Genomic DNA, 25648 nt, shown 5'->3' with positions numbered 1-25648 from the left:
GCTTCATTGCGCTTTCAGGGTGTTCTTTTGGCGCAGGGATTTCTCCGAGGTGATGTGGAGGAGGGCCCCTGGGAAGGGAGAGTGTTGTTTTGGGCTGTGGGCCGGGAGGAGGAGGAGAAGGGACGTAGCACTGTCCTCTCCTCCATGGTCACTCTCCGCGATGTGTTGACTCTGGCCCTTCTCTCCTTTCTGTGGCACCACTCCCATCATCTGCTCTCTGAATGCCCAGCAGGCGATTGCAGAAGGGCAGCGGCTGTCCTGGCTCTCGGAGAAGAGACTCCTGTCGCAGCGGCTGGAACGTCTGCAGCGAGCAGTTGCAAGGCTGGACCGGGAGAAGACGGAGCTGAAGCAATACAGTGCTGAGCTCAGGAGGACTCTGGAGGAGGTAGACCAGGCTTTCGCTGCCTCTGCGCAGCATCACGGTCCTCTGGAAGGCACCGCATTTCCAGAGGCAGCACTGTGGAGTCCTCGGCTTGTTTCCTTCCCTCTCCCACTGTCCCCCGTGGCCACACGCTTTTGTCTTTTCTCTCTCTTCTGGCACCCCGTTGCCTTCGCAAATGCACGTTCACTGCGGTACCAGCCTTCTTGCCCCAGTGTCCCCATCCACACCCACTGGACACTCTTGTGTCAGGAACTCTTTCCTCCTGCTCGCTCTCTTCCGTGGGCTGCTTGGAGTGCTTTTTGGCCCCAGCGTTCTGTGGTGCAATTCACAGTCTCTGAGCAGCCATCTCCTTGCCAGGATGCCCAGAGGTCCTTTTGCTCCTTGTGTGGTGGCAGGTTTCTGTGAGCCTTTCTCCTATCCAACGTGCAGGTGGAACGTGAACGGAGGAGGCTGAGGAGATATTGCAGAGGTCGGGCGCTGCCAGATGCAGGCGGATCTTCTCTCTCCGAGTCTGACCAGCACAAGATGCCGGCGTCTCAGCAGGTGAGACCAGGATCTTACTTGGTGGGAGGAGGCTCTGGCCAGATGGAGGAACGATGGCAGCAGCCCCCCAGTATAGACCGGGTGAGGAGCAGGAAAGCTCTCATCCAGAGCCGCTGTGGCTGTGCTGGTGGGCACAGCTCTGCACGATGCTGTGGCCCGAGTTTTGTTTGGCCATCAGGAAGGGAGGCCGGCAGGCGGTGGGAATACCCAGTCAGACGCGTCCCTTGGCCATGGCCAGACAGCATCGTTCCCCGAGGTCTGGTCTCTGTGGTGCCTGTGGGTCAGGCAGGGTGGGAGAGGGATTGGAGGAAACTCAGAAAACGGAATGGATGGGAAATAGAGAATAGTCTAAGGACGTTCCCCTTGAGTCTTGCTCGTCTTGTTGAGCTTTCCCATTTTCCCTTTTCACGCGCTAGCTGTCACGTTTTCAAGGCAGATGAGAGCAGAAGAGTTCCTCAGTGCCTTGTGTCACCAGTAACTCTCCTGCTGAGGAAAAAGCCTGTGGCAGTAAGGTGGCAGTAGCCCCAGTCTCTCCCTTGGAAAGGGGAGTTGGGTGACTTAATCCTGTAGGAACCTCTCTCTCTCATATCCATGGGATGTCTCGGGGTTGTACGTGTGAATGGTGAGCCAGAGAGAAAGTCAACGTGTTGATAGTGTGAGGTGAGGCCAGGGTGACTCTGGGAGCCTGTGACTTCCATTCCCCGAAGAGCAAGTGTTTGTCGGGGCTGGCATTAGAGGGTGCGTCTTCCCCGAGAGCCGGTACCGTGGAGCTAGGGCTGGTCCTACCAGCGTGGGCTTGTCTGAGCTCGGCCTTTGGCCTCTTTCAGGTGTCCCTTCCGCAGACGCAGCTGGCGCAAGACGGAAAATAGAAGCGGGACTGGATTGAGTGCTGTGCAAAGACCGGCCAGGAACTTGAAGACCTTGAAGGCCAAAGCTGCTGCTCCGGTGGCAGAGACTCGGGAGCTGCGCTGAACCTTGTCCTGCCGCGGAGCAGCTGCAGCATCGCGGGGTTCCCGTCTTGGGCCCTTCCCTGGACTGTGTTTGTTTTCCTGCGGGCAGGGGGGGTGCATTTGTTCTGTTTAGATTTTGCAGCATGTGCTAGTGATAGTGGGGGTTTATGTTTTTGTACTAAAAGCCGTTTTGTACTATTTCTGAAGGGAAAAGGGAGAGGGGTTTTTCTGTTTTTGTAATAAAAGCCATTTTGTACTGTTTCTGAAGGAAAGAGAGAGTGGGGTTTTTACCTTTTTGTAATAAAAGCCATTTTGTACTGTTTCTTGAAGTTAAAGGAGAGTGCTTGGTACATTCATGGGTTAGAAAAATGTTAGAGTAGGGACGTCAAAAGAATATGGTTAAAAAGTTCCAGGAGCGCTTTGTATAGAATTGTAGTAGAACTTTGATGGAACTTGAGCTGAACTCCTGAAATTAATCCTTAATCGGCCTAATTAGGGGGATCTCCCAAACCGTTGCAAACTTGGACTTGAATGCATGTGTCTGATGAGGGCTGGTAAGGGAACTGTAGCTCACTCATGGGCTGTATCTCATCACTGTGAACCTGGGACTGTCGGAAACGCGTGGTGTGCTGGCTGTTGTTAAAGGCCCGGCACCCGATTCTGCAGAACTGAAATAAAGCCAAATATCTCGACTCAGTGTGTTGATTGGTTTTTGCCCAGCGGGTGAAGAACCCTGATTTAGGGCCATCTCCTCCGGCCCTGGTTTTTCCCATTCCCTGCTTGCAGCTCCCTTTGGGTGAGCCCTGGCACCGGCTGCTCGAACCTGCTCCGCTGCACCGTTCTGGGCCTCCACAATAGACCTGCCTCCCCGCTGCGCAGCGAGGAGACCCAAAGGCCAGGTGGCAGAGCGGTCCCCAGGGGGAGACGCCAGCGTCCGTCCCCGGAGCGGCGGGAACAAGGGTTTTGTGCAGGGCTGCTTGCTCTGAGGAGAAAGAGCCCTGGAGAAAGGATCTCGACACAAGGACCGCCAGAACCCCGGCTCAGCAGAGCTGGAGCAGCCCCTCCGATAGCCCGGCCACAAAGCTTCCCAAAGGAGACAAAAGCTGGGTCTTCGCCTGACCCAGGCTGTGGGAGGGAGGAAGAAGAGGGAAATCATTGCAGGGAAGATGCCCGGACAGACACAGTATGGCCTGGCCTGAAGGAAGGAAGGCACAAGGCACCCCCTGGGAGCAAAGGTTTTATTGTCCGCCTGGTGGAGCTGCGCGGGGGCTCTGTGCCCCAGGAGCCGCACACCTCCTCAGGACCAAACGCTGCCCAAAGCTCCCCAACACGCTCGCCACAATCTCTCGAGCCTCCAGTCCAAATTCCTCCCATCGCTCCGCAGGAGAAGTGTCCAAAGGCTCTGCCTCTCTGGCACTGGCAAACAACCTCCCGCCGACCCCATGGGGAGCCCTCCTGAAGACATGGAGGGGCTGATCCAGCGCCTTCCCCCATCCAGCACTTCCCCGACCACGGTCTCAGCCTCCTCTTTAAGCTCCTGCTCTTCGGCCAGCGTAGCCCGCAGCAGCGTAGGCTGGATGCTGTTGGGCACGTCTTCTCCGGCACGCTTCTGAGACTAAACTGAGGAGCAGCTTGGCCTGAGGGGATGGTCAGGCATGAGGGGATGGTCAGGAAGAGCCGCTGAAGACAGGACTGAAGTGTAATGTGTTGGGATTCTTAACTTTGGGGGGTAGTGTATGTATTCAGCTGCCCCCCTCTTTAAGGGGGCTCGTCCCCGTCCCCACTGCGCTCCCGTTGCCATGGCCCGTGTTCCATCTGTAACTGCCAGTCCCTGGCGACGGGCACAACGCATCCCCTCTGCCCTGCGCCCGACAGCCCTTCTCTCCTGCTCCCCACACAGCCCTGCTCTCCTGCTCCTCACAGCTCCTACCCTCCACCCAGCCCTTCCCTTCCCATCCCGCCTGATCCCAATTTCTTTCCCCGAGCGTTGTGATAATGAAGGCGATGAAGAAGAATCCATGTGTGCTGGCAGAGGTACATCCCTGTTCCCTGGAGGTGGGCAGCCCGCAGTGGCTGGGGGGCTGAGACCTTGTCTCGCCCTCTCCCCCCACCCCTGCAAGGCCAGGGGCTGGCAGAAGCCCTTCTGGGCTGCTCATGCCCTGCTGGGATGCAGCATCCCTGCGCCGGGGGGACACGTCCCCACACACAGCCCAGGCTGCCCCGGGCTGGTGCCGCAGGGATGCTCGGCGGGAGCAGGCGGGTGCTGGCCGGAGCCTGAGCCGGTGCCTGCGCTGCCCCTTTCCAGGCTGGAGCCGTGGGAGCTGAGCCCTGCCAGCGGAGCAGCGCCGAGCCCAAAGGTTGCCTGCACCGAGTAAGGAGCTTCTGGGCGCCAGGGCAGGCGCGGGGCCGGGGTCTAAGCGGGGGGCGCCGGGGACTGTGCCAAGAGCCGCGTGGGGCAGGGAGCAGGGCTGCTCACCCCTGCCCTCTCTGCTCCGCCAGATCCACAGGACCGTGCCGCACTCCAAGCTGCTGAAGGAGAGGAAGAAGAGGAGCCTCCAGCTGCAGGCACTGGGGCGTCAGTGCTGGTGGGTGCTGGTGGCCAAGGAGCCACTCAGGTCCAGCCAGTTCCTGCTGGACCCCATGGCCCCACGGCTCTCCCCGGGCAGCAAGAGGGGCAGGGGTGCGGAGACCCCCGTCCCACAGGTCCGCTGGGCTGGCCAGGGCAGGACCAATGCCCTTTTCTGCTTGCCTTTCGGCTTAGGATGTGCCAGACTGCGCTGGAGGCTGCAGAGGCGGCTGCCAGGAGTGTGGGGACGGAGGAAGAGATGGCGATGGAGGTGGATGTGGCTGAGGAGGAGGAGATGGAGGTGGATGTGGAGGAGGAGGAGGCGATGGATGTGGACCCGCCATCAGGAGGACAGGCACGTGCTCGCCATGCGCTGCCCGCAGGGAGGGAGGGTCTCCTGCCACCGGAATGGGGCTGGGGCTGGGGCTGGGCTGGGTGGTCCCCGCTGCAAGGACACGGCGCCCGCTGCCCTCCTGCTGGCGGCACAACGGCCCCCACCGCGCTGCCCTGAGCCCTCGTCCACTTTGGGCCAGGAGCGGTTCCTTAGGGCCGGGACAGGCAAGTGTAAGCCCGAGCCCAGGCGGGGCTCAGCGCTGGTGGCAGAGTCCCCCTGTCCCCAGCGTGTCCCAGGGCTGTGGCCATGGAACGCCCGTCGGGGCGAAGCCCGACCCGAAGCAGCTGCTGCCGCTGAGCCGGCTCGGGAAGCCCCAGCTCTGCTGGGTGAGGCGCTGCTCGTTAGCCAAACGGCCGTGCCGCTGGCTTTTCTTCCAGGGGCAGCAGGCGTGCGGAGGCCAGACCAAGAGCAGACCAAGGAAGAGGAAGTGTTGTAAATAGCTGTCTACAGTTTGTTAATAGTTTTGTTGTTTGTTAATAGTTTTGTTAGTTGTTAATATTTTTGTTAGTTGTTCAGAGTTGTTAAGAGTTGTAAGAGTTGTTACTGGTTGTTAAGAGTTGTAGGTAGTTGTGTTGTTGTTAATAAAGAGTTGTGTTCCTGTTTTTCACACCCAAGCTCTGTGTGCATTTCTTGGGAGCCGCGGCCTTTGCAGAGTTGTGGTTCCAGTGTCTCGGGGATGGCGGCGCTGGAGGCGGCTGGGGGTGGTGGCACGGCCACCCCGGGGGTCCCTGTGCACAGATGGGATGCGGCTGATGAAAGGGACGTCCCTGGGCACCAGCGGGGTTCATGGGCTGCTGGGGAGTGGGGTCCCCAACAGCAAAGGGGTCCCCAGCCAAGCACGGTCTCTGCCATGACCGACCCCTGCCATGATGCCATCAAAGCAGGCAGGAAACCTGCTGCTGCCCTTGCTGCTGGAGGGAAAGGAAAGGGAGGGACGGGGCACAAGCCAGGATGGGGCCGTAGAGCTGCAAAATGCAAACTGATCAGCCGAGGGCCATGACATCCTTGGGAATGGCTGGTACAAGGATGAGGGGAGAAGGTTTTGGAGCTGCAGGGGCTGATGTTTAATGGTGTGAACCTCCCCACGCTCGGGTCTTTGCTTCTGGTCCTGCCCTGCTTTACCCGGGGCCGTGCCCAGAGCCGAAGCCCGGAGCAAAGCCCTCCTTGCCCTCCGGCATTCCTGCTGCCGGCAGCGGCCCCGGGCCCTGGTCCCCACTCGGGGCGAGCCGTGGAGGGGGCAGCGCAGGCTGCGGGGGGCTTTGGGGAGAGGGAGCTGGTGCAGGGGTGCGGTGGGCGCAGGGTGTCGGGGTGCGGGGAGCCGTGGGTGCCGGCAGAGTGGCGAGGGGGGGCGATGCCGTGCGGGCCGGGGGTGCGGGATGCGGGGAGCCGCGGGGGGCCGGGGCTGCGGGCACGGGGCTGCCCCCGGCCGCTCGGGAGCCGCGGCCCCGCCCGCCCCCTCATTACCCGCGCCTCATTAGCGCCTCATTAGCGGCGGCCGGGGCGTGGTGCCCTCCCCGCGGAGGCGGTCGGGGAGCGCTGCCGGCCATGGGGGTTGCGGGCGGCGGCGCCCCGCCGTGCTGCTCCTGGCCCTGGGGGAGGCTGCCCGGGCGGGGGTCGGGCTGCGGGGGCCGGGCTGCGGAGGGGCCGCTGCCTGGGGTGCGGAGTCGGGGGGCGATGCGGGGTCCCCTCTCTCCGTGTGGCTGGGTCGGGGCTGTGTGTGTGTGTCCGGGGGGTGTCGGCTGGCGGAGCCGAGCTGTCCGTGCCCCCCCGGCTGTCAAGGCTCCCCTGGACACAGGGGCTTCAGCCAGGGACTCGCAGGTGTCCGGGCTGTCCCAGGGTCAGGCGCTGCAGGGAGCAGCCTGCACCCGGTCTCCACTCGGATCCTGCTGCCCAAAGCCGTCCTTCTCCCTCCCCCCCCGCATGCTGAGACCCTTCCTGCGAGAGCTTTCCTCCTTGTGGCTTGAGTTGAGCTCCCCCCTGGTGTTGGTGAGTTTGTAGCGAGTGCCCCAAGATGATGGTGTTGGGAGGGCATTAACTTCAGCAGAGCTGTAACAATCCCAGATGAGCTGGGTAAGGAGGGTGGTGTTGGGCGGGTTTGGGGAAAGGTCTGCTTAAAGAGCAATGGAGCAGAAGGGGCAAGGTGGGGGGCAAGTGGGAAGTCAGCAATGAAACGTTTGCGGGGATGACTGGGGGCATCTTTTTGTGCCCGGCAGTGAGTTGTGGGGAGCGCAAAGGAGTTTCAAGGAACTGCAGGGAGCGATGAAGGGAAAGCCCCGGTGCCTTGGCTCGGAGGAAAGGTGCCAGGGCAAGGCGGGGGCCGAGTGCCCGGTGGGTCAGGCTTCCCAAGCTGCTGCCGAGCCCCCCGTGGGCTGGGAGGGGAAGGCATCGCCCTCAGCGGTGGGGTGGAGGCTGTGGGACGCGCTCCTTGGTGCCAGCCCCGCTGGCTGGCATGTGTCAGGGCTGAGGCGGGCGGGGGACAACCGGGATGGGGTGGGGGGTGGCGGCAGGGGGGGGTCTCAACAAGCCGGGACGAGGTGCCAGTGGCGCTGCCGAGGCAAGCGGAGGGTCCTCAGCCCTGCCGCCTGCCCCAGCCAAAATATGGAACTTTGGTTGTTGCCAGAAGGGGAAAACACTTCAGCAAAACTCTTTTGCTCAAGGAGAATGGAAAACATAGTACTGCTCGTTTTTTGAAAATGTCTTTATTTGGTGCTTGCATTCTTCTGCCAGCAAAATGCCGATGGGAGGTTGTCTGTGACCTGCTCTTTATTGCCCCTTCTCCACGGGACAGGCTGGCTCGGGATGAAAATTCTCTCTGGGCTGAGGCCCCGGAGATGCAGAATCCCCCCCAGGTTGGTGTCGGGAGTGGGGTTGCTGCCCACTGGCGAAAGGAGGAGGTGAGGGGGGAGGAGGAGGGATGAGCACTCTCACCGTTGGCTGGGGAAAGGACTTGTTTATGTTTTGCTCACAGGTGCAGGAATGAAGAGTTTTGGTGCCATTTTTCTTAAAACCCCCCAGCTTTTTCTCCGCATCCGGGCAGCGGCTGGGCTTTGAGGATTCAAGAAGACGCGGTCGCCCCCGCTCTAAAAAGAGAGGGTATGGGGGAAATGGCCCCAAAAGGGTCATCCTATTTAACAACGTGTTTCCCTGCTGGTGGTGCGCAGCGTTTAAGATCTGGACTGCAGCGCCCTTTTGGTAGAGATAAGGTTAGTTTTCGTGTGTGGATTTTCGTTTACTTCTTTAATTTGGTTGGTGAGTTTTCAAGTTCTTGTCCCGCTCCAGCTTTTTGCGCGATCATTAAAGGCTTTAAAACTCGTTGCGCTGGTTCCGGGGCAGCAGAATCGGGGTGGTTAAAGGTGTTGGGTGGCCGTGAGGCGTCTCGGTCCTATTTCAAGCACCCGTTGTGTGTTTATTTTATTAATTGGTGCTTATTTGCATAAATTAACATGGTGTTTGGGAGGGAACGTGGAGAGTTTGATTAGTTGAAGGGAGGAAATGGAAAGAAAGGCTTCTTGTCTCCATACCAACGGTATAAAAAGGGCTGATTTTTTTGTTGTTGCCGGGCCACCACATTTTCATGGCTTTGTTTAATTTTTGCTGAATCTTCATGTCCAGTAGAGGGGAAAAAATAAAAGTCTGTATTTTGGTTCTGTTTTTCTCTGGAAAGGACCAATGCTCAGGTCTGGGCCTCCATCAGCTCCTTTCCCCAGAGCAGAAGGCGGGTGGGAACGTTCTCCTTTGGCTTCTCAAGGCTTGTATTTTTCCAAAGAAACCTCAAAGTAACGTTTTTATCTAGGCCTTAAGGATTCCCAAGGGAAAGCGGCTGCCTTCCGAAAACGAAGACGGGCCTCCCAGGAAGGCCGGAGTCAGCGGCAGCCCTGCCAGCTGGGAGGACGGGGAGTTTTTAACCAACAAAACCTGGGGGCTGTTTCCTTTTCAAAAAAGAACCAGGGGTGGCTGTTGCAGCGCTGAGTGATTTTTTAATTCCATCTGAGGGATGAGTTTTGAGCAGTTTGGCTCCGGAGGGAGGGTGAGAAAGCGAGTGCCGGGAGGCGGTGGCACATTGTTGAATAATTACTAAAATGGCCTAAATATAGCATTGTTTAGACATTAAGGAAAGTTATAAAATCAAAAGGCTTCTGAGGTAGAATACAGCCACAGCTGGCATGCGAAGAATGCGACATCTGCGGTTCCGTATACAAGGTTGTTTGCGAAGCTACAGGAGGAATGGAACGGAACGCGATCATTCCGTGGCCTTGCCTTGTGACGAAGAGCAGATACGGGAACGAGATGCTGCTACGGAACTGATAAGCTGCCTACTCTCTACCCTGAGCCAACATTTCATCAAATTTTGATGAAATGGTGTCCTTTGTGCGAACTTTGCTCATTACGATGTACCAAAACACGCCTCCATCCCGGAGGCTACCCGCTTCCAAGGTGAGACCACTCCTCCTTGAGTACACCAATCCTAGTGAAAGTGTTAATGACTAAAGTCACTCAAACTCCACATTGAAGATAAACAAATAGTATAAAAATAGCCCAAGAGAGGGGGGATATCGGGGAAGACACTGTCACGAACCAGTCAAGGAGAACTCCATCAGTGACGTCCGGGACCAGTCGACGGGCTGGGCCTTTCTTCCCCCCATAGGGACGCCTTTGGGTAAGACTCAGAATATACCGAGTGTGTCCTCGGGGAACTTAGAAATCTCTCTAGAGAATCTCTCTCCTGCATTTATAGCCAGGCTGTATTGTTTATAACTTTGTCGCGTGTTTTGTGTGCTTAACACCACCTTTATTTGCACGTGCTTTGCAGACAGCGTATTTATCACCGGCAATCCTAAGAACCTCTATATCTGTTGTTTAAATAAACTGCACTGTTTAAGTAGTCGGTCGTTTCGGTTTCTCGCTGAACGTGACCAAAGACTTGAGAGAGGCCGTGCTAGTTCAGGAGCACGACTAGACTGAAGGTGCAGTCCACTGTTCGTGTATCCAAACCGTAACAGTTTAATACATACTAAACGCGACTGGACTGATGGTGGCGAATTGGGCATCACTCGGAATTTAAACCCAGCCGCACCCAGGTGAGGAGTGTCAGAACGCAAGGGGGGTTATCTTCTGCCAAAACCGCTTTGTCCCTTTTCACGCAGCAGAGGTGTCCCTGCCCAGGGCAGGGGGGTGGCACTGAATGGTCTGTAAGGTCCCTTCCAGCCCGAACTGTTCTGTGATTCTCAATCTTGTACAGAACACTTTACGTTAAAGCTTGTTTGAATTGTATATAGAAGTGTGCGCTTCCGCACTGGTACCTGGTTTTGGTGTATTGTAGGAATATTGTCGTTTTCATTTCTGTTCAGAAATGTACATTTATGCAATTTCTAGGAGTGCCACCCACATACTGCTTACGGACGGCACGCGCGGATGGCAGTCTGACTCCCTTTTGTGTTCAGATCTCCCTATGACTTTATCTAGCTGCCGCCTTGGACTAGTTATCTGTTGGATAATCCCGTGTCAGTTGCTAGATCTGGAGCATAAAGTGGTTGGTTTTTTTCAGTTCCGGGATTACTTACAAAGAACATTGTAATTCTGAAATGCTCCAGTGCTGTCTCCTACTGTTCGTAACATTGCTTTGATGATCCTGGCTATAGCATATACGCTTTCAAATTGACAAAAAATTCTCATCCTGTTAAAGACTGGATGTAGCAGGACAGGTTTGCTGCCCCAAAACGTGACCCTTCCATGATCCAAGGTAAAGAACAAGGACACTCTAAAGCCCATTTCACTGAAGGCCATCAGCCCACTGTGATGTAGGTCAGAGCATTGGGAAGATTAAATAACCAGTTTGTCAGTTCTCAGGTGCCTCTGAGGCACAGTTACCTGCTACACAGTACAAAAGATTAAAAAAAAAGCTCGATCTGCGCCTGCAACTCATTTCACCATCGGTTTGAGCAAGACACACGTATCTAGAGGCGTGAGGTGTAACCCAGCGATTACAAGGATTAAATACTGAACAGCACAATCCGTGCAAGCCCAGCAATGTATTTCCCACCACGAAAGGAATCGGTACTGACACGTTGTTATCACTGAATAACCGTAACTGGGTTAACGTTGCTGGAAAGGACCAGAGCCATCTACAGACGTCAAGAAGGGTCTAAAGAAGATATTTATCAGCGGCCTGCAGAAAACAAGTTGCAAGCAGAAAGCGGTGGATAAATACAGAGTATACAAGGAAAACTACTGGATATACAAGGAAAGTATACAAGAGTATACAAGGAAAACGACAAGGTCCAACAACCTGCTGCTTAATAGCAACAGATAAATACCAAAAGGGTATTAGATGCCCTAGGTACCGAGATGCCCACCGCCTGCAAGATAAAACTGACACCAGACCAGGGCATAACCAAAAGGAATACGCCACAGTTCATATTGCATATGCAACATACGCAGCTTCAGAGAGTTACAAGAGGCTTAACTGAAAAGAAAATCAGTTCTGTTTTACCTCCAACCGGGACCCTCTCTACGTGCACTGACCTCCAGACACTGTCCCACAGGCCTTCAAGGCACCTCTAGGAACAGCTGATGGCATTTGTGCTCACTCAGGTTTATCCCAGCACCCCCCAGACCTTCATGTCCCTCCCAGGAGCCTGGCTGTGCAAGGACACTGCTGTGTGCTCCCACTCTGCGCACTCACTCACGTTTGCTCTTCACTGATGTTCCTTCTCCTGGGCACGTTACTGGCCGTGTGCTTGAGAGGCATTTTGGGACAAGACCTGAGCCTTCAGGCACTGCCCTGACGCGATCCCCTCGTTAGGATGGAAATGCTGTTTTGGAGGCCAGCTCTGTCACAGAAGTGCTCATTCCCTGTCCCTGCCTGCAGCCACAGGACCACCACACCACAAAACTGTCACCAAGCCTCAAGAGCACTCAAGCCTTATACCAAGAGAGGAGCTAAGAAGGAGAGCGCTGAAGTGGAAAGGGAGCAGCTCTGGGAAGACCAAGTGCTGGTGCTCCTTGACGGTGCTCCAGTGCCGGGACTCTTTTCCCCTCCAGCTCTGCACACAGGATCTGCCCCTGCAGCTCTAGAGAAGGTCTCAAAGGAAGGATCTCAGACAAACAATTAATTGGAAGGTCCTTTATTTTGTTAAAACACAGAGGGAGGGTGGCTCCTCCTTTACACAGTCTCTGGGTCACACAGAAGGTGGATAAATACATAATTAGAAATGGCACAAATAATGACGTTTCTTTGTGGACAATATTATAATATAGAAAACAAAGCAAAAATACCCCAAACTCACAACCAAAACCAACCTGCAATGAGTTCCATTAGGAGTGATTTGCAGAAGACGACAAGCAGTTTAATGCTTCTGAAAGCAAACAGTTATCAGTTTCCACACTGCATCCTTGAGCTGCTGGTTCCTCATGCTGTAGATGAAGGGGTTCACTGCTGGAGGCACCACGGAGTACAGAACTGCCGTCACCAGATCCAGGGATGGGGAGGAGAGGAAGGGGGGCTTCAAGTGGGCAAACACTGCAGTGCTGACAAGCAGGGAGACCGCGGCCAGGTGAGGGAGGCACGTGGAAAAGGCTTTGCGCCGTCCCTGCTCAGAGGGGATCCTCAGCACGGCCCTGAAGATCTGCACATAGGACACCACGATGAAAACAAAACAACCAAAGCCCAAACAGACACTGACCACAAGAAGCCCAACTTCCCTGAGGTAGGCGTGTGAGCAGGAGAGCTTGAGGATCTGGGGGATTTCACAGAAGAACTGGTAAATAGCATTGCCCTGGCAGAGGGGCAGTGAAAATGTATTGGCCGTGTGCAGCAGAGCAGTGAGAAAGCCACTGCCCCAGGCAGCTGCTGCCATGGGGACACAAGCTCTGCTGCCCAGGAGGGTGCCGTAGTGCAGGGGTTTGCAGATGGCCACGTAGCGGTCGTAGGCCATGACGGTGAGAAGAAAATACTCAGCTGCCATAAAAAACAAAAAGAAAAAAAGCTGGGAAGCACATCCTGAGGAGGAAATGGTCCTTGTATCCCAGAGGGAATTGTTCATGGATTTGGGGAGAGTGGTGGAGATGAAGCCCAGGTCAAGAACAGAGAGGTTGAGGAGGAAGAAGTACATGGGGGTGTGGAGGTGATGGTCCCAGGCTACGGCGGTGATGATGAGGCCGTTGCCAAGGAGGGCAGCCAGGTAGATGCCCAGGAAGAGCCAGAAGTGCAAGAGCTGCAGCTCCCGCGTGTCTGCGAATGCCAGGAGGAGGAACTGGGTGATGGAGCTGCTGTTGGACATTTGGTGCCTCTGGGCACTGGGACCTGTCTATGGAAGAAAAAAAAAAAAAAAGTGAGAAATTAGAGCAGACTTCTTTCAAATAAAAGTATTCTATTGCTCTTAGAGCCCCACCCAACTGCGTCTCCCCTTTCAGGAAGACCTTTGGAAGGTCCTTTCTGTACACTCTGGTTGGTGCTGGCTGACAGTCCAGCAGGGAGCTGAGAGCTCTGCAGGATGCAGTCCTGCCCTACAGCCATGGGTAAAAAGGAACACGGGGTGATCTCAGATTAAATCCGCTTGTGGCATCAAAGGGCTTTTCAGCATTGTCATCCCAAATTCACCCCACTGCAGAGCAGAGCTGAGGGCACCTTTTTGTTGCTGTTCTCTTTTCCCACCACAGCCGAGGGGTGTTTTCAAGGCAGAAATCCCTGTCATTTCTGTTGTGCTGCAAGTGAAACCTCGTGGGTCCTAAGAGCCAAGGGGACCGTCCCTCCGTGCAGAGTGAGGACAGCGAGTTTGTCCATCGGAATTGCTCTCAGCTGCCCTGTGCTGGTACCTCTCTCAGCTGGAGGACAATACCAAGCAGACATTCCCATGAGAAGAAACTGGACACTGCTGAGAGCAGAGGGAGACCATTTACAAGCGCAGGTCTCCCAACCCTTCATGCCATCTCTTTGGACCCAAGGAGGATCTCGGCTCTCCCCTCCCAGCCAGGGACACAGAGGGCTCATTGCGGCTGCCTACCTTCAGCCCTCCAGCTGGATTTACGTGGCCTTGGCACTGCCATGTCTACTCTGTGGGGCTCCTAGACAACACAGAGATGCCACGGGAGAGCTGTGCCCTTCTGGAGGGCAGCGTGCAGCCAAGCAGGACGCTCCAGGGAGAGAGTCAACTACCCTAAAGATGGGGTATCCTGATGGGAGGGTCGTCTTACTCTCAGTCCCTCACACTGCCGTCCCCAGAGCCCCAAAAATAAGTGGATTTGGATGCTGTTCCTCCATGGATACACCCGTGTGACAGGACATGCAGCATCAGCGTCTGAGCTGCACCTGAATCCTCAGCCCTCACCACAGCAAAAAGAAGGGAAAGAACAAGGGCAGCAGAGGCAAGAGGGGAACATGCCAAAGTTCTGCCAAGAGAGTCAGGACAGGGAGACACAGTCAGACACTCGAGCATTTCTCCTCTTTGGTGGTTGGGCTGCTGGAAAGGCAACTCAAGACTAAATCACCAGCATATTAAGGGATGGGGAACTCTACTGTGTGGGAGAGGAGACCACGAAATGTCTCCGGGGAAGGTATCCCCACTTGAGGGGATGGCAGGGAGGTGCCATCCTAAACAGGAAAAGAAATTCCTATCTCCCACTACCCATCCATCCCACCAAGAGTGGAAAATTACAACTTTTTTTCTCTCAGGTAAATGCTGCCTTGTAGTCCTTCTTCAAAAAGACCATTAGCAAATGTCCTGGGGGTGATCTGGAGCTGGAAACCTGACCCACACAGCACCCACCCGACTTCAGAAGGACCCTGCCATGCCCTGGGTGGAGTCACTCATTCCCTCCATAGCTTCTCCCCACAGGGCCATGGGGAGCTCCCTGGGCAGGCTGAGAGCTGACCCGGGCAGGCAGCAGAGTCCCTGGCCCAGCACACAGTTCCCGGGGACACGGGGACCCTGCTCTCAAGGACGGTCCTGAGCACCCCTGGATGCACACCCACCTTCACAGCCCTGCAGCCGTCCCTGGGAGAAGGCAGCCGACATGCCCTGTACCTTTGATGATGTGGTAGGGGCGCCCTGCTCTCGAGCACATCCTCAACACCGACGGAGCCTTGAGAGCCTTCCTGACAGATCACATGAGACATGGGCCGTGCCAGCTTTAGGAGACTGATCCGGGAAGCCTCTCCACATTATACTGCAGCAGAGACACATCATGCCCTGTCCCTCTGATGGCGCAGCAGGGAAGCCCTGCTCCACACGTTGTCCTCCTCCTCTATGCTAGAGAAACTGTGAGAGTTGTACTTGCAGATCCCGTAGGCTGTGGGTTGTTCCTGCTTCTGGAGATCCCTCCAGCAGCTGCAGATTCATTGCCCTGCAGCCAGAGACTGTGGCAAAGGCTGTGAGGATTTCTCCCAGTGAGCTCTCAGTATTCTCCCACCACAGGCTGCCTTTAAGCTCTGCCGGCCTCACACATCTCCCCTGGTGCCTGCAGGCCGTGCCCTCAGCCCTGCTGCGCTTGGCAGAGGAGCTGCTCCTGGGCAGGGCTGTCTCTCTGCAGCGCTGCCCGCTTGCCATGAGCTCCCTCCGTCCCAGGAGCCCAGCCCAGCTCCGCAGCAGAGGACCAGCCCGAGGCGTTTTAATGACCCCTCTGGTGGGTTTGGTACCGAGGCCATGAAACTCAGACCCTGAGAGGAAGATGAAGTCGAAGTCAGATTTCTGGAGCATTAATGGGTCCCACTGAGGACCATTACTGACAAAGCCTCCACAGTGGCTGGTTAGAGCAGTCAACTGGTGGCAGAGAGGCAGAGGGAATGTAAAGGCGGAATAGATTTGGAGTAAGCCTGGATGGGTTACATTCAGGCAAAGGGCCAAGCCGCGACCCCCAGCCCCTGGGAAGGGAGATCCTGTCCCTCAGAAGTAACTCCGGGCTCTTCCTGGGGCAGTGTGATGTGGGGATGCTCAATGCCAACGGCAGGACTGTGGAACAAGAGCTCCCAGGCTCTTGGGCGGGGAAGGGGAGGCAATGAGACACTAATGGTGTCAGGATAAAGTGCTTCCTCATAGGCATCAGTGGCAGAGACAGCAGCCGTAGCCGAGGGCAGAAAGAGCTCATCTGTGTTGGTGCGTTTCAGACTTTCTTCATCCCTCTGTCAGCTCCACCACAGGCTGTCCTGCAGTGTCCCACACCTGCACCTCTTTCTCTGCAGGCTGTAGACACCCACCCTGCTACCACACCTTGCTCTCACCTCAGCATCTTCCTTCCTTTACTGATATCTCTCCATCCTCCCTGGCTGCTCCTTGAAACACAAAGCCTCGGGCTGATCCTGTCTCCCTCTGGGTGACTTGTTACAGCACAGCACTGCCCTTGGAGTGACATTTCTTTTTCTTCCTGTGCAGTCTGGACCTCCCCAGATGAAGGTTGCGTCGTTATTTCTTTCTCATGCTGTACCTTACGAGAAAGAAAAGGTCCGTCATCTCTGAAAGCAGCCTTCAAGCACTCTCAGGCTACTGCTATACTGCTTGGAGCCCCCCCAGTGCTGGGGTGAAGAACTCCAGGTCCCTCAGCCACCCCACACAGGTCGTGTGCACTAGGTCCCCAACCCCACCTTGGCAGACCTCCACTCGACACTCTCTAGTCCATCACTACTTCTCAGAAATGGGGAGCAACACACTGGGACACAGCCATGTGTGTGGGGCCAGACCGGTGCTGAGCTGAGGGGGACGAGAACTCAGGTTGTCTGGGTGGCCCGCGTTCCTCCTAATGCAGCTTGGCCTTGTTCATAGTGTCCATACTCTACTGGCTCATAGTGCCCAGGCCCAGGTCCTTCTCCTCAGAGCCTCTGCTCAGCCGGTCAGGTCCCAGCCTGTCCTGATGGATGGGCTTATTCTCCCCCTTTCTCCCGGCACACACCGATGCAGGACTGGCCACTTCTCCTTGTAAAACTTCAAGTGACTACTGTTGGCCGAATCCCAGTTTCACAAAGTCCCCATGGACTGAAGCACCGTTTGCTCAGCATTTAATGTTCGCATGCAGCTGGCTCATCTTGACTGGGGCGCCTCTCACAAGAGAAGAGCATGAGGAGATGCAGGGCACTACAAATATCTCTCCTAGAGAAACTTGGGGGTTGGTGCTGATCATGCCATAGGTCTGGACCCAGAGGGGAAGTTGCCCTTTCTGGGAGAGAGCAGCAGGAACACCTGTGGCTCTGCCTGGGGGTGGAAGATGACTCAACTGAGAGCTGAAGGGCCAGCACGAGAGGGCAGAACATGAGCATCGCTGTGGTGGGTGGATGTCTGTCTGCTATGGATCCCCTGCTCAGGAAGAGGAAGCAGATGAGGCCTTCTTCAGTCACCTGGAAGAAACCTCATGTTTGCAGGCCCTGGTCCTCATGGCAGACCTGAACTACCCCAGCATTTGCTGAAGGGGCAACACGGTGAGGTGCAAGCCTTACAGGAGGGTTTTGGAGCTCACTGGGGATGTCCTGCTTACAAGGGTGACTGTGATACCATGAGGTGAAGTGCCCTGCGGGACTTCCTCCTTACAAACAGGGAAGAGCTGGTCAGGGCTGTAACAGTCAAGTACGAGAAGGTAAAGGTGAGGCTCCTGAAAGAAGCAAACCCATAGGTTTTTCCTTGTGTTTCTTCCCCTCTTCTGAGTCGCCTTTTTAAATCTTCTTTTATTTTTCCCCCTGACAGCCAGAATGTTTTATCAAAAGTGTTTTTCAGCAAGAAAGTTGTCAGTGACTGAGGAGGAATCTGCTTACAAAGCTTTCTGTTCTACCTGGCAAAGTTCAAGAATGGATGGAAGGAAGAACACAGGCTTTTCCTCTTTGCCCTCTTTGGCTCTGGTTTTCCCTGATAATCAAACCTTCTCCTTTCTCCGTCTCTCCTGCTTACCTTTACTTCCCACATCTCATTTGTCACCATCTCCATACTGCTTTCTCTCTGTTTCTCTCCTAATGAAAGGTGAAAGCCACTTTGCTGAGGTGTTTTATCTTTCAGTAGAATTACCTTTAGCCCATCCTAAAAGATGTATTTAAATAGACTAGAGTAAGAACAATTCAGAAACCCCTATGTTTTTCTCCATCGACTGTAAAGAGACTCTTGGGTAAGAGCCCAAATCCAATCACTTACCTACTGTTTATAGCGGAGTCCTACTCTAAGTCCCATAAGAAGTTTGTTCTTTGTGCAGAAAAGGATGTCTTCTTGTTCTCGGCTGATTCTCCTCTCCATTCTTCTGTTTTCCTTCCAGCCTGTGCCCAAATGTCCTCATGAGCCTCTTTTCTCATCCTTCTACATTCTTTTGCTCTGTCTCATCTTTTTTTAACCTCCTGAAGCATTGCTTCCTCCACTGACCATCTGACCTTACTCACTGCAGCTGGGATACGAAATATTGAACCATACCAGTGTCACGGAGCTCCTTCTTTTGGGCTTCTCCTCCACCGTCAGGAGCACCTAACGGCAATAACTCTCCGTGCTTTGTACCTGGTTATCTTAGTTTGCCCTTTTTAGAGGCCTGGTTGACGGAGTCCCTTGGGAAGCAGTCCGGAAGGGCAAAGGAGTCCTGGAAGGCTGGACAGGAGCAGGCCATCCCCATGTGCCTAAAACCAGGCTGGCGGGGAAGAAGACCAGCCTGGCCAGAGAGCTTTGTCTTGAACTTGGGGAAAAAAGGAGTTTATGACCTTTTGAAGAAGGGGCGGGCAACTCAGGGGGACCACAAGGATGTCGTGAGCTTATGCAGGGAAAAAATTAAAGGGGCCAAAGCCATCTAGGTCTTTACCTGGCTACTGCCGTAAAAGACAATAAAAAATGTTTCTATAATTACATTAGAAACACAAAGAGAGCTAAGGAGAATCTCCATCCTTTATTGGATGCAGCGGGAAACATAGTGATAATGGGTGAGGAAAAGGCTGAGGTACTTAATACCTTCTTTGCCTCAGTCTTTAACGGTAAAGACCAGTAGTTCTCTGGGTACGCAGCCCCTGAGCTGGAAGACAGGGATGAGGAGCAGCATGGAGCCCCCATAATCCAAGGGGACTAGTGAGGGACCTGCTACAGGACCTAGACATAGACAAGTCTATGGGGCCAGATGGGATCCACCCAAAGGTACTGAGGGAGCTCTTGGCGAAGCTCACCAAGCCCCTTTCCATCATTTATCAGATGCCCATCTACAAGAAGGGAGAGAAGGAGGATCCGGGGACCTACAGGCCTGTCGTCTGACCTCGGTGCAGGGGAAGATTATGGAACAGATCATCCTGAGTGCCATCATGCGGCACATGAGGACAACCAGGTGATCAGGCCTAGTCAGCGTGGGTGTATGAAGGGCAGGTCCTGCTTGACAAACCTGATCTCCTTCTATGAGAAGGTGACCCGCTTAGTGGAGGAGGGAAAGGCTGTGGATGTTCTTTACCTAAACTTTGAGAAAGTCTTTGACAGCCATTTCCCAAAGCATTCTTCTGGAGAAACTGTCTGCTCAGGGCTTGGGCAGGCGTACTCTTCGCTGGTAAAAACCTGGCTGGATGGTTGGGCCAAAGAGTGGCCAAAGTGGTGGTGAACAGGGTTTAATGCAGTTGGCAGCTGGTCACACGTGGTGTTCCCCAGGGCCTACAACTGAGGCCAGTTCCTTTTCATGTCTTTATCAATGATTCGTATGAATGTTTCGAGTGCACCCTCAGTAAGTTTGCAGGAGACACCAAGTTGTGCTGGAGTGTCGACCTGCTTGAGGGTAGAAAGGCTTTGCAGAGGGATCTGGACAGGCTGGATCGATGGGCCGAGGCCAATGGTATGAGGTTCAACAAGGCCAAGTGCCGGGTCCTACACTTGGGTCACAAGAACCCCATGCAGCGTTACAAGTTTGGGGAAGAGCAGCTGGAGAGCTGCCTGACAGAAAAGGACCTGGGGGTTCTGGTCGACAGCCGGCTGGATACGAGCCAGCAGTGTGCCCAGGTGGCCAAGGCGGCCAACAGCATCCTGGCCTGTATCAGGACCGGTGTGGCCAGCAAGACTCGGGAAGCGATTGTACCTCTGTACTATGCACTGCTGAGGTCCCACCTCGAGTGCTGTGTCCGGTTTTGGTCCCCTCAGTTTAAGAAAGACATTGAGGTCCTGGAGCATTTCCAAAGAAGCTGAACGAAGGTGGTGAAGGTTCTGGAGCGGCTGAGGGAGCTGGGGGTGTTCAGCCTGGAGAAAAGGAGGTTGAAGACCTTCTCGCTCTCTACAACTTCCTGAAAGGAGGTTATAGGGAGGTGGGTGTTGTCTCTTCTCCCAAGTAACGAGATATATGAAGAGAGGAAATGGTTGTAAGTTGTGCCAGGAGAGATTTAGATTGGATAGTAGGAAAAACTTCTTCACTGAAAGGTTTGTCAAGCACTGGAACAGGCTGCCCAGGCTGAGTCACCATCCCTGGAGGTGTTTACGGGATGTGGAGATGTGGCACATAGGGATGTGGTGTAGTGGTGGACGTGGCAGTGTGAGGTTTACAGTTGGACTCAATGATCTTGAAGGTCCTCTCCAACCTAAATGATCGTGTGAGCCCATGATTCTTTTGAAGCTCAGGACTTTGTTTCGTTCTTGCCCCATCTTTGGGAGGCCAGGAGGTGCCACAGAATGTTCCTACCCTTGGCATTGCTCCCCCTCACATCCCACTGCCCCCAGGAAGAGCCCTGGGCCACAAATGAGGGACAGGAACTGCCTTGCCAGGGCCGGGGGTGAGGGCTTGGCCTTTCTGCTGCATCAAACCAAGCCAGGGTTTGCTCAGCCTCACAGCCACCTGCACTCTGCCTTTGCCCACCTGCAGTCACAGCCTCCACTTATCTGCTCTAACGAGTCCCTGGGGAGGCCTTGTCAGTAAAGGCCCTCAGAGGGCTCATTAATGCTTCCAGGTACTTGGAGTTTTTCCTTCTGATTTCTTGAGCACTCTGTTCAATCTTCTCTCAGGATCTGAGGCTCATGGACCCAGCAGCAAATACCCCGTGGGGCTCATTAAAAGACAGAAAGCCCTAACAAGGTATTTCTCTCTTTGTAATTTTCTTCAAGTCTTCAAGAGCAGTACAGCTAATTGGAGAAGTTCTGTAGTGTAGTTAAGGAGGAAGGTTTCCAAGTGCATCTAATAAAAACGATTTCTTGCTTTTCAAGGGTATATTTTATTACTTTTCAGTGTAAAGAAGAGGTGACAGAAGCATTCTCCAAGGGACAGTGATGCAGAGTGTCTCCTCAGGAGGTCTGGACAGGGAGGAAAAGCGGTCCCTTGGGGTCTGGCACTGTGTGGACAGCTTTGCTCCTCACCTCCCACACCCCACCATTTCTGGCCTTGGCCACCTGGGACTTCCATCACTGCTCCTTGCATCAGACTTCTCCACTGACCTCTGCAGCTGGATGTTACAGCCCCATTGCACCATCTCCCACCTGCTCACCTGAGAGACCTGGCTGCACAAGGGCACAGGAGAATTTGTCCTGTTCCTCAGAAAAGACAAGTAAAGCATAATCAGTTTTCATAAACGATAAAATAGACTCTGTAATCATAGGCTAAGTACAAGCTACCACTAAGGAGCTTGCCTTTCTGCAAGGGAAAATCTTAATGAGAAATATTTGAGGCAGGTAGAGACAAAAAGATAGATCTAAACACAATTAAAGAGCTGGCTTAGGAGACAGTTGGAGTGTGTAAAGACAGGCAAGCTTTTAATCCCAGAAGCTCAAAGCAGCAGCACAGGTGAGAGGTATCTGAATGAGCAAAGAGCAAAGGCAGGAGAAAACTGGAGAATAATGGAAAGGGCCTTTGCCTAGACAGCCTGCGTCTGAAACGATGACTGCAGAAACGGCCGTTGCACCAGGATAAGTGTAAGTATATGAAAGATTAGAGGAAGTAAACACGCTGCGTTAGAGGGAGACTAGTGGTAATGAGGTTGCAGGGGAAGATCGATATTTCTTTGGAATATCCCTTTTGAAAGGTCATGGGATCGGCAGAGGTCTCTTGTGAGAAGTGAAAAATCGGTCTTGCACTCCTCTGTGCAAGAGGCCAAGAGTGCAACCCAGGGAAGCCCAGGCTGTACAAGCTCACTTTGGTGATCAGTGTGCCATCACTGAGAGTCTTCCTGGGGGACATTTCTGGGCACCAATAGCAGAAGAACGTGTCCAAGAACCATCAGCATGGAGTTACCAAGGGTAAATCAAAGAAAAAGGAAGCAAGGTGGAAGCAAGGACAAGTAGACGGGGAGGAATAAAGGGAAATTGTCCAAGCAGCCAGGGGTCAGGTTAAGCAAGCCAAAGCCCAAATGGAGTTAAATGTGGCCCGGAATGCCAAGGGCAACAAGCAAAACTTCTATAGCTATGTCAGTGACAAAAGGAAGACTAGGGAAAATGTGCGCCCACTCAGGAAGGAAACGGGAGACCTGGTCACCCGGGATATGGAGAAGGCTGAGGTACCCAATGACTTCTTTGCCTCGGTCTTCACCGGCAAGGGTTCTAGCCACACCTCCCAAGTCACAGCAGGCAAAGGCAGGGCCTGGGAGAATGAGGTACTGCCCACAGCAGGTGACGATCAAGTACGAGACCATCTAAGGAAGCTGAAGGTGCACAAGTCCATGGGACCTGATGAGATGAATCCGCGGGTCCTGAAGGAACTGGCAGATGAAGTTACCAAGCCACTACCCATCACATTTGAGAACTCGTGAAGTTCTTGCTGGCTGAAAAAGGGGAAACACAGCACCTGTTTTTGAAAAGAGAATATAGTTAGATCTGAGGAACTACAGGCCGGTCAGTCTCGCCTCTGTTCCCAGCAAGGTCATGGAGGAGATTCCTCCTGGAAACTGGCTAAGGCCCATGGAAAATAAGGAGGTGACTGGTGACAGCCAATATGGCTTCACTAAGGGCAAATCGTGACTGACAAATATGATGGCCTCCTATGATGGTGGTGGTAGGCATTTGTGGATAAGGAAAGAGCAACTGATATCATCTGCCTGGACTTGCGAACAGAATTTGACACTGTCCCGCTCAACATCCTGGTCTCTAAATTGGAGAGACATGGATTTGGTGGAAGGATCGCTCAACGGATACAGAATTGACTGGATGGCTGTACTCAAAGAGTTGCGGTCAATGGCTCAATGTCCAAGTGGCGAGCAGTGATGAGTGGCGTTCCTCAAGGGTTGGTACTGGGACCGGTGCTGTTCAACATCTTGGTTGGCAACATGGAGAGTAGCGTGCACCCCAACAAGCTTGCTGATGACACCAAGCTGTGTTGTGCGGTCAACACGCTAGAGGGAAGGGATGCCATCCAGAGGGACCTGAACAGGCTGGAGAGCTGGGCCCGTGCAAACATCATGAAGTTCAACAAGGCTGAGTGCAAGGTCCTGCACTGGGTCACAGCAATGCCAGGCACAACTACAGGCTGGGCAGAGAATGGCTTGAGAGCATCCCTGAGGAGAAGGCCTTGGGTGTATTGGTTGCTGAGAGGCTCAACATGAGCTGGCGATGGGTGCCACAGCCCAGAAAGCCAACTGCATCCTGGGCTGCATCACGAGCAGCATGGCCAGCAGGTTGAGGGAGGTGATTCTCCCCCTCTGCTCTGCTCTAGTGGGACCCCCACCTGGAGTCCTGCGTCCAGCTCTGGGGCCCACAATATAAGAAGGACATGGACCTGTTGGAGTGAGTTCAGAGGACATGAAGACGATCCGAGGGCTGGAGCACCTCTGCCATGAGGACAGGCTGAGAGAGTTGGGGGTGTCCAGCCTGGAGAAGAGAAGGCTCCGGGGAGACCTTAGAGCCCCTTCCAGTCCCTAAAGGGCTACAGAAAAGGTGGAGAGTAACTCTTTGTCAGGGAGTGTAGCAATTGGACAAATTTTCTATTAAAAGAGGGTAGATTTACCTTTGCTATTGGGAAGAAATCTTTCCCTCTGAGGGTGGTGAGACACTGGCACTGGCTGCCCAGAGAAGTTGTGGATGCCTCTTCCCTGGAGGTTTCGAGGCCAGGTTGGATGGGATCTTTGAGTAACCTGGTCTAGTGGGAGTTGTCCCTGCCCATGGCTATGGCCTTTAAAGGTCCTTTCCAACCCAAACTAGTCTAAGATTCTATCATAAGAAAGATGATGAAAGCACTAGAGGGGTTTCAGAGACTGGAACCTAAAAAGAATTCTCTCAAAGCTTGCTAAATTTTCTGCAAGCCGTCAGGGGGTTTGCCGCCTACGGGCTGACAAGAAGCTGGTGCAGACTTTCGTCAGACCAACAGGGTGTCTGGAAATTTGCCTGCTGCTGCCTGCGTGGTGTACGTGCCAACCAACTAGTGCCATGCCAGCCCCCAGTTGGGACCCTCACCACCCGCACTTGAGAACTACGGATCAATGGGACACCGTTGAACTCCAAGGACCGTCGAGACGCCAGCGGGCCTGTGGTGGTGACTATACTCTTGCTGTGCTCCGTAACACTGCTTCTCTCTTTTCTTCCTATTCTCTATTTCTTCCTTTACTCTATCGCTCGTCTTGGTGACTAATGCTGGGGAATAACAATAAATCTGCAGTGAGCGGCATCTGACCTCATTTGTGTCTTAATCTCACGCTCAGAATCAGCCCGAACCCCTCCCAGACCAAACGTAGTCAGACCGGGACGTAACAAGGGCCTTGTGATGTGAGGGGTGACCGTCATTGCCGAGGGGTGACCTCGTTGCTGTGTTCAACGTCCTCCTGCTGGGGAGTGCAGAGGGAGATGCTGACCTCTTTTCTCTAGTGTCCAGTGATAGGATGCAAGGGAATGGCTTACAGCTGTGTCTGTCAAAGTTCGGACTGGCTACTGGAAGTAAGTTCTTCCCTAGAAGAGTGGTCGAGCACTGGAATAAGCTCCCCAGGGAAGTGGTCATGACCCCAAGCCTGCCATTGATCAAGAAGTGACGTGACAACACTCTTAGATATGTGCCTTAACTTGCAGGTTGCCCTGTGTGGAGTCAAGAGTTGGACTTGATGATCCTCATGGCTCCCTTCCAACTGCTGTGATCCTATGAGCCCCATCCAGTTCCTCCTTGGCTGTGAGTAAGAGTGCAAATGTGGTCAGCTCAGGAGCTTTCTCGGCCAAAACCTGTCTTCAGCATCCTCTGGAAATCTCTTGGGCTGATTCTTTCCAGCGCCACTGACCTTGCAGCAGATTTTGTGGTGGTTCAACTACCCATGTAAGGCTGGAGCAGCGACTACAAGGCTTCCTCCGAGACAAGGCCCCCTGCGCTCCCTGCTCCCCTGTGCACAGAGCACACCTCTGCCTCCTCACCACCCTGCCTGCCTTCCTGAGGAACCCTACCCGTCCATGGCTGCCCTCCCACCACCCAGCCTGTCCCACCACAGCTCTGCCATCCCATGGAGGCAGGGCAGAGACAGATGCCGGTAAAGAGGAAGCTGCTGGATATTGGATGCGGAGTCCATCGGAGACGATGACAGAGGAAGAGAGGGCGCGAAGCAGGCAAAGGTGACCCAAATTGAGGTGTTGCTTGTGAGTCGCTTCTTTTACAGGACCCTGACTGGCCAACAGCTGGGAGGAGCCATTTTGAGGCAAAGAGGCACATCACAAAACCACTCATCCCAACAGAGGAACATACAGGGGCTGAGTAAAATTAGGGGCAGAGAGGAGGGACTCCTGACTTCTCATGCCACCATCAAGTACAGGTGAGCTTTGCCTTTTCTCAAAACATGCCCGTGTGACACAGGCACTAAATATCAAAGCCTTTTCTGTAGCCTGTCCTTGCTTTCACTTCCTAATGGCTGCTTCGAGGCCGCTGCCAGCGCACTGTCCGTCACTGGCACGGCCCTGCTGCCCCAAATGTGGTCCCATAGACCTGCTGCACAGGAACGGTAGAGGGTAAGTTCATTCAGG

At 54.2% G+C, this 25648-nt stretch overlaps 1 protein-coding gene across 1 annotated transcript; it reads right to left on the bottom strand.

The window, feature by feature from the left end:
• Positions 1 to 12181: 12181 nt before the first annotated feature.
• LOC134522417 (olfactory receptor 14A16-like) lies at positions 12182 to 13135 on the bottom strand. The gene has a single exon (XM_063350079.1). It carries the CDS (start codon positions 13112 to 13114, stop codon positions 12182 to 12184), a length of 933 nt encoding a protein of 310 aa, XP_063206149.1. The 5' UTR covers positions 13115 to 13135.
• Positions 13136 to 25648: the final 12513 nt, after the last annotated feature.

Source organism: Chroicocephalus ridibundus, chromosome 12, assembly GCF_963924245.1.
Source record: "Chroicocephalus ridibundus chromosome 12, bChrRid1.1, whole genome shotgun sequence".
In the NCBI taxonomy this organism is placed as follows: Eukaryota; Metazoa; Chordata; class Aves; order Charadriiformes; family Laridae; genus Chroicocephalus; species Chroicocephalus ridibundus.
Note: the sequence above shows the minus strand (reverse complement) of the source record. Positions and strands in the feature narration are given on the sequence as shown.

Excerpts from the sequence above, each read along its gene's own strand:
- LOC134522417 (XM_063350079.1), bottom strand. The coding sequence starts at position 13,114 with ATGTCCAACAGCAGCTCCATCACCCAGTTCCTCCTCCTGGCATTCGCA.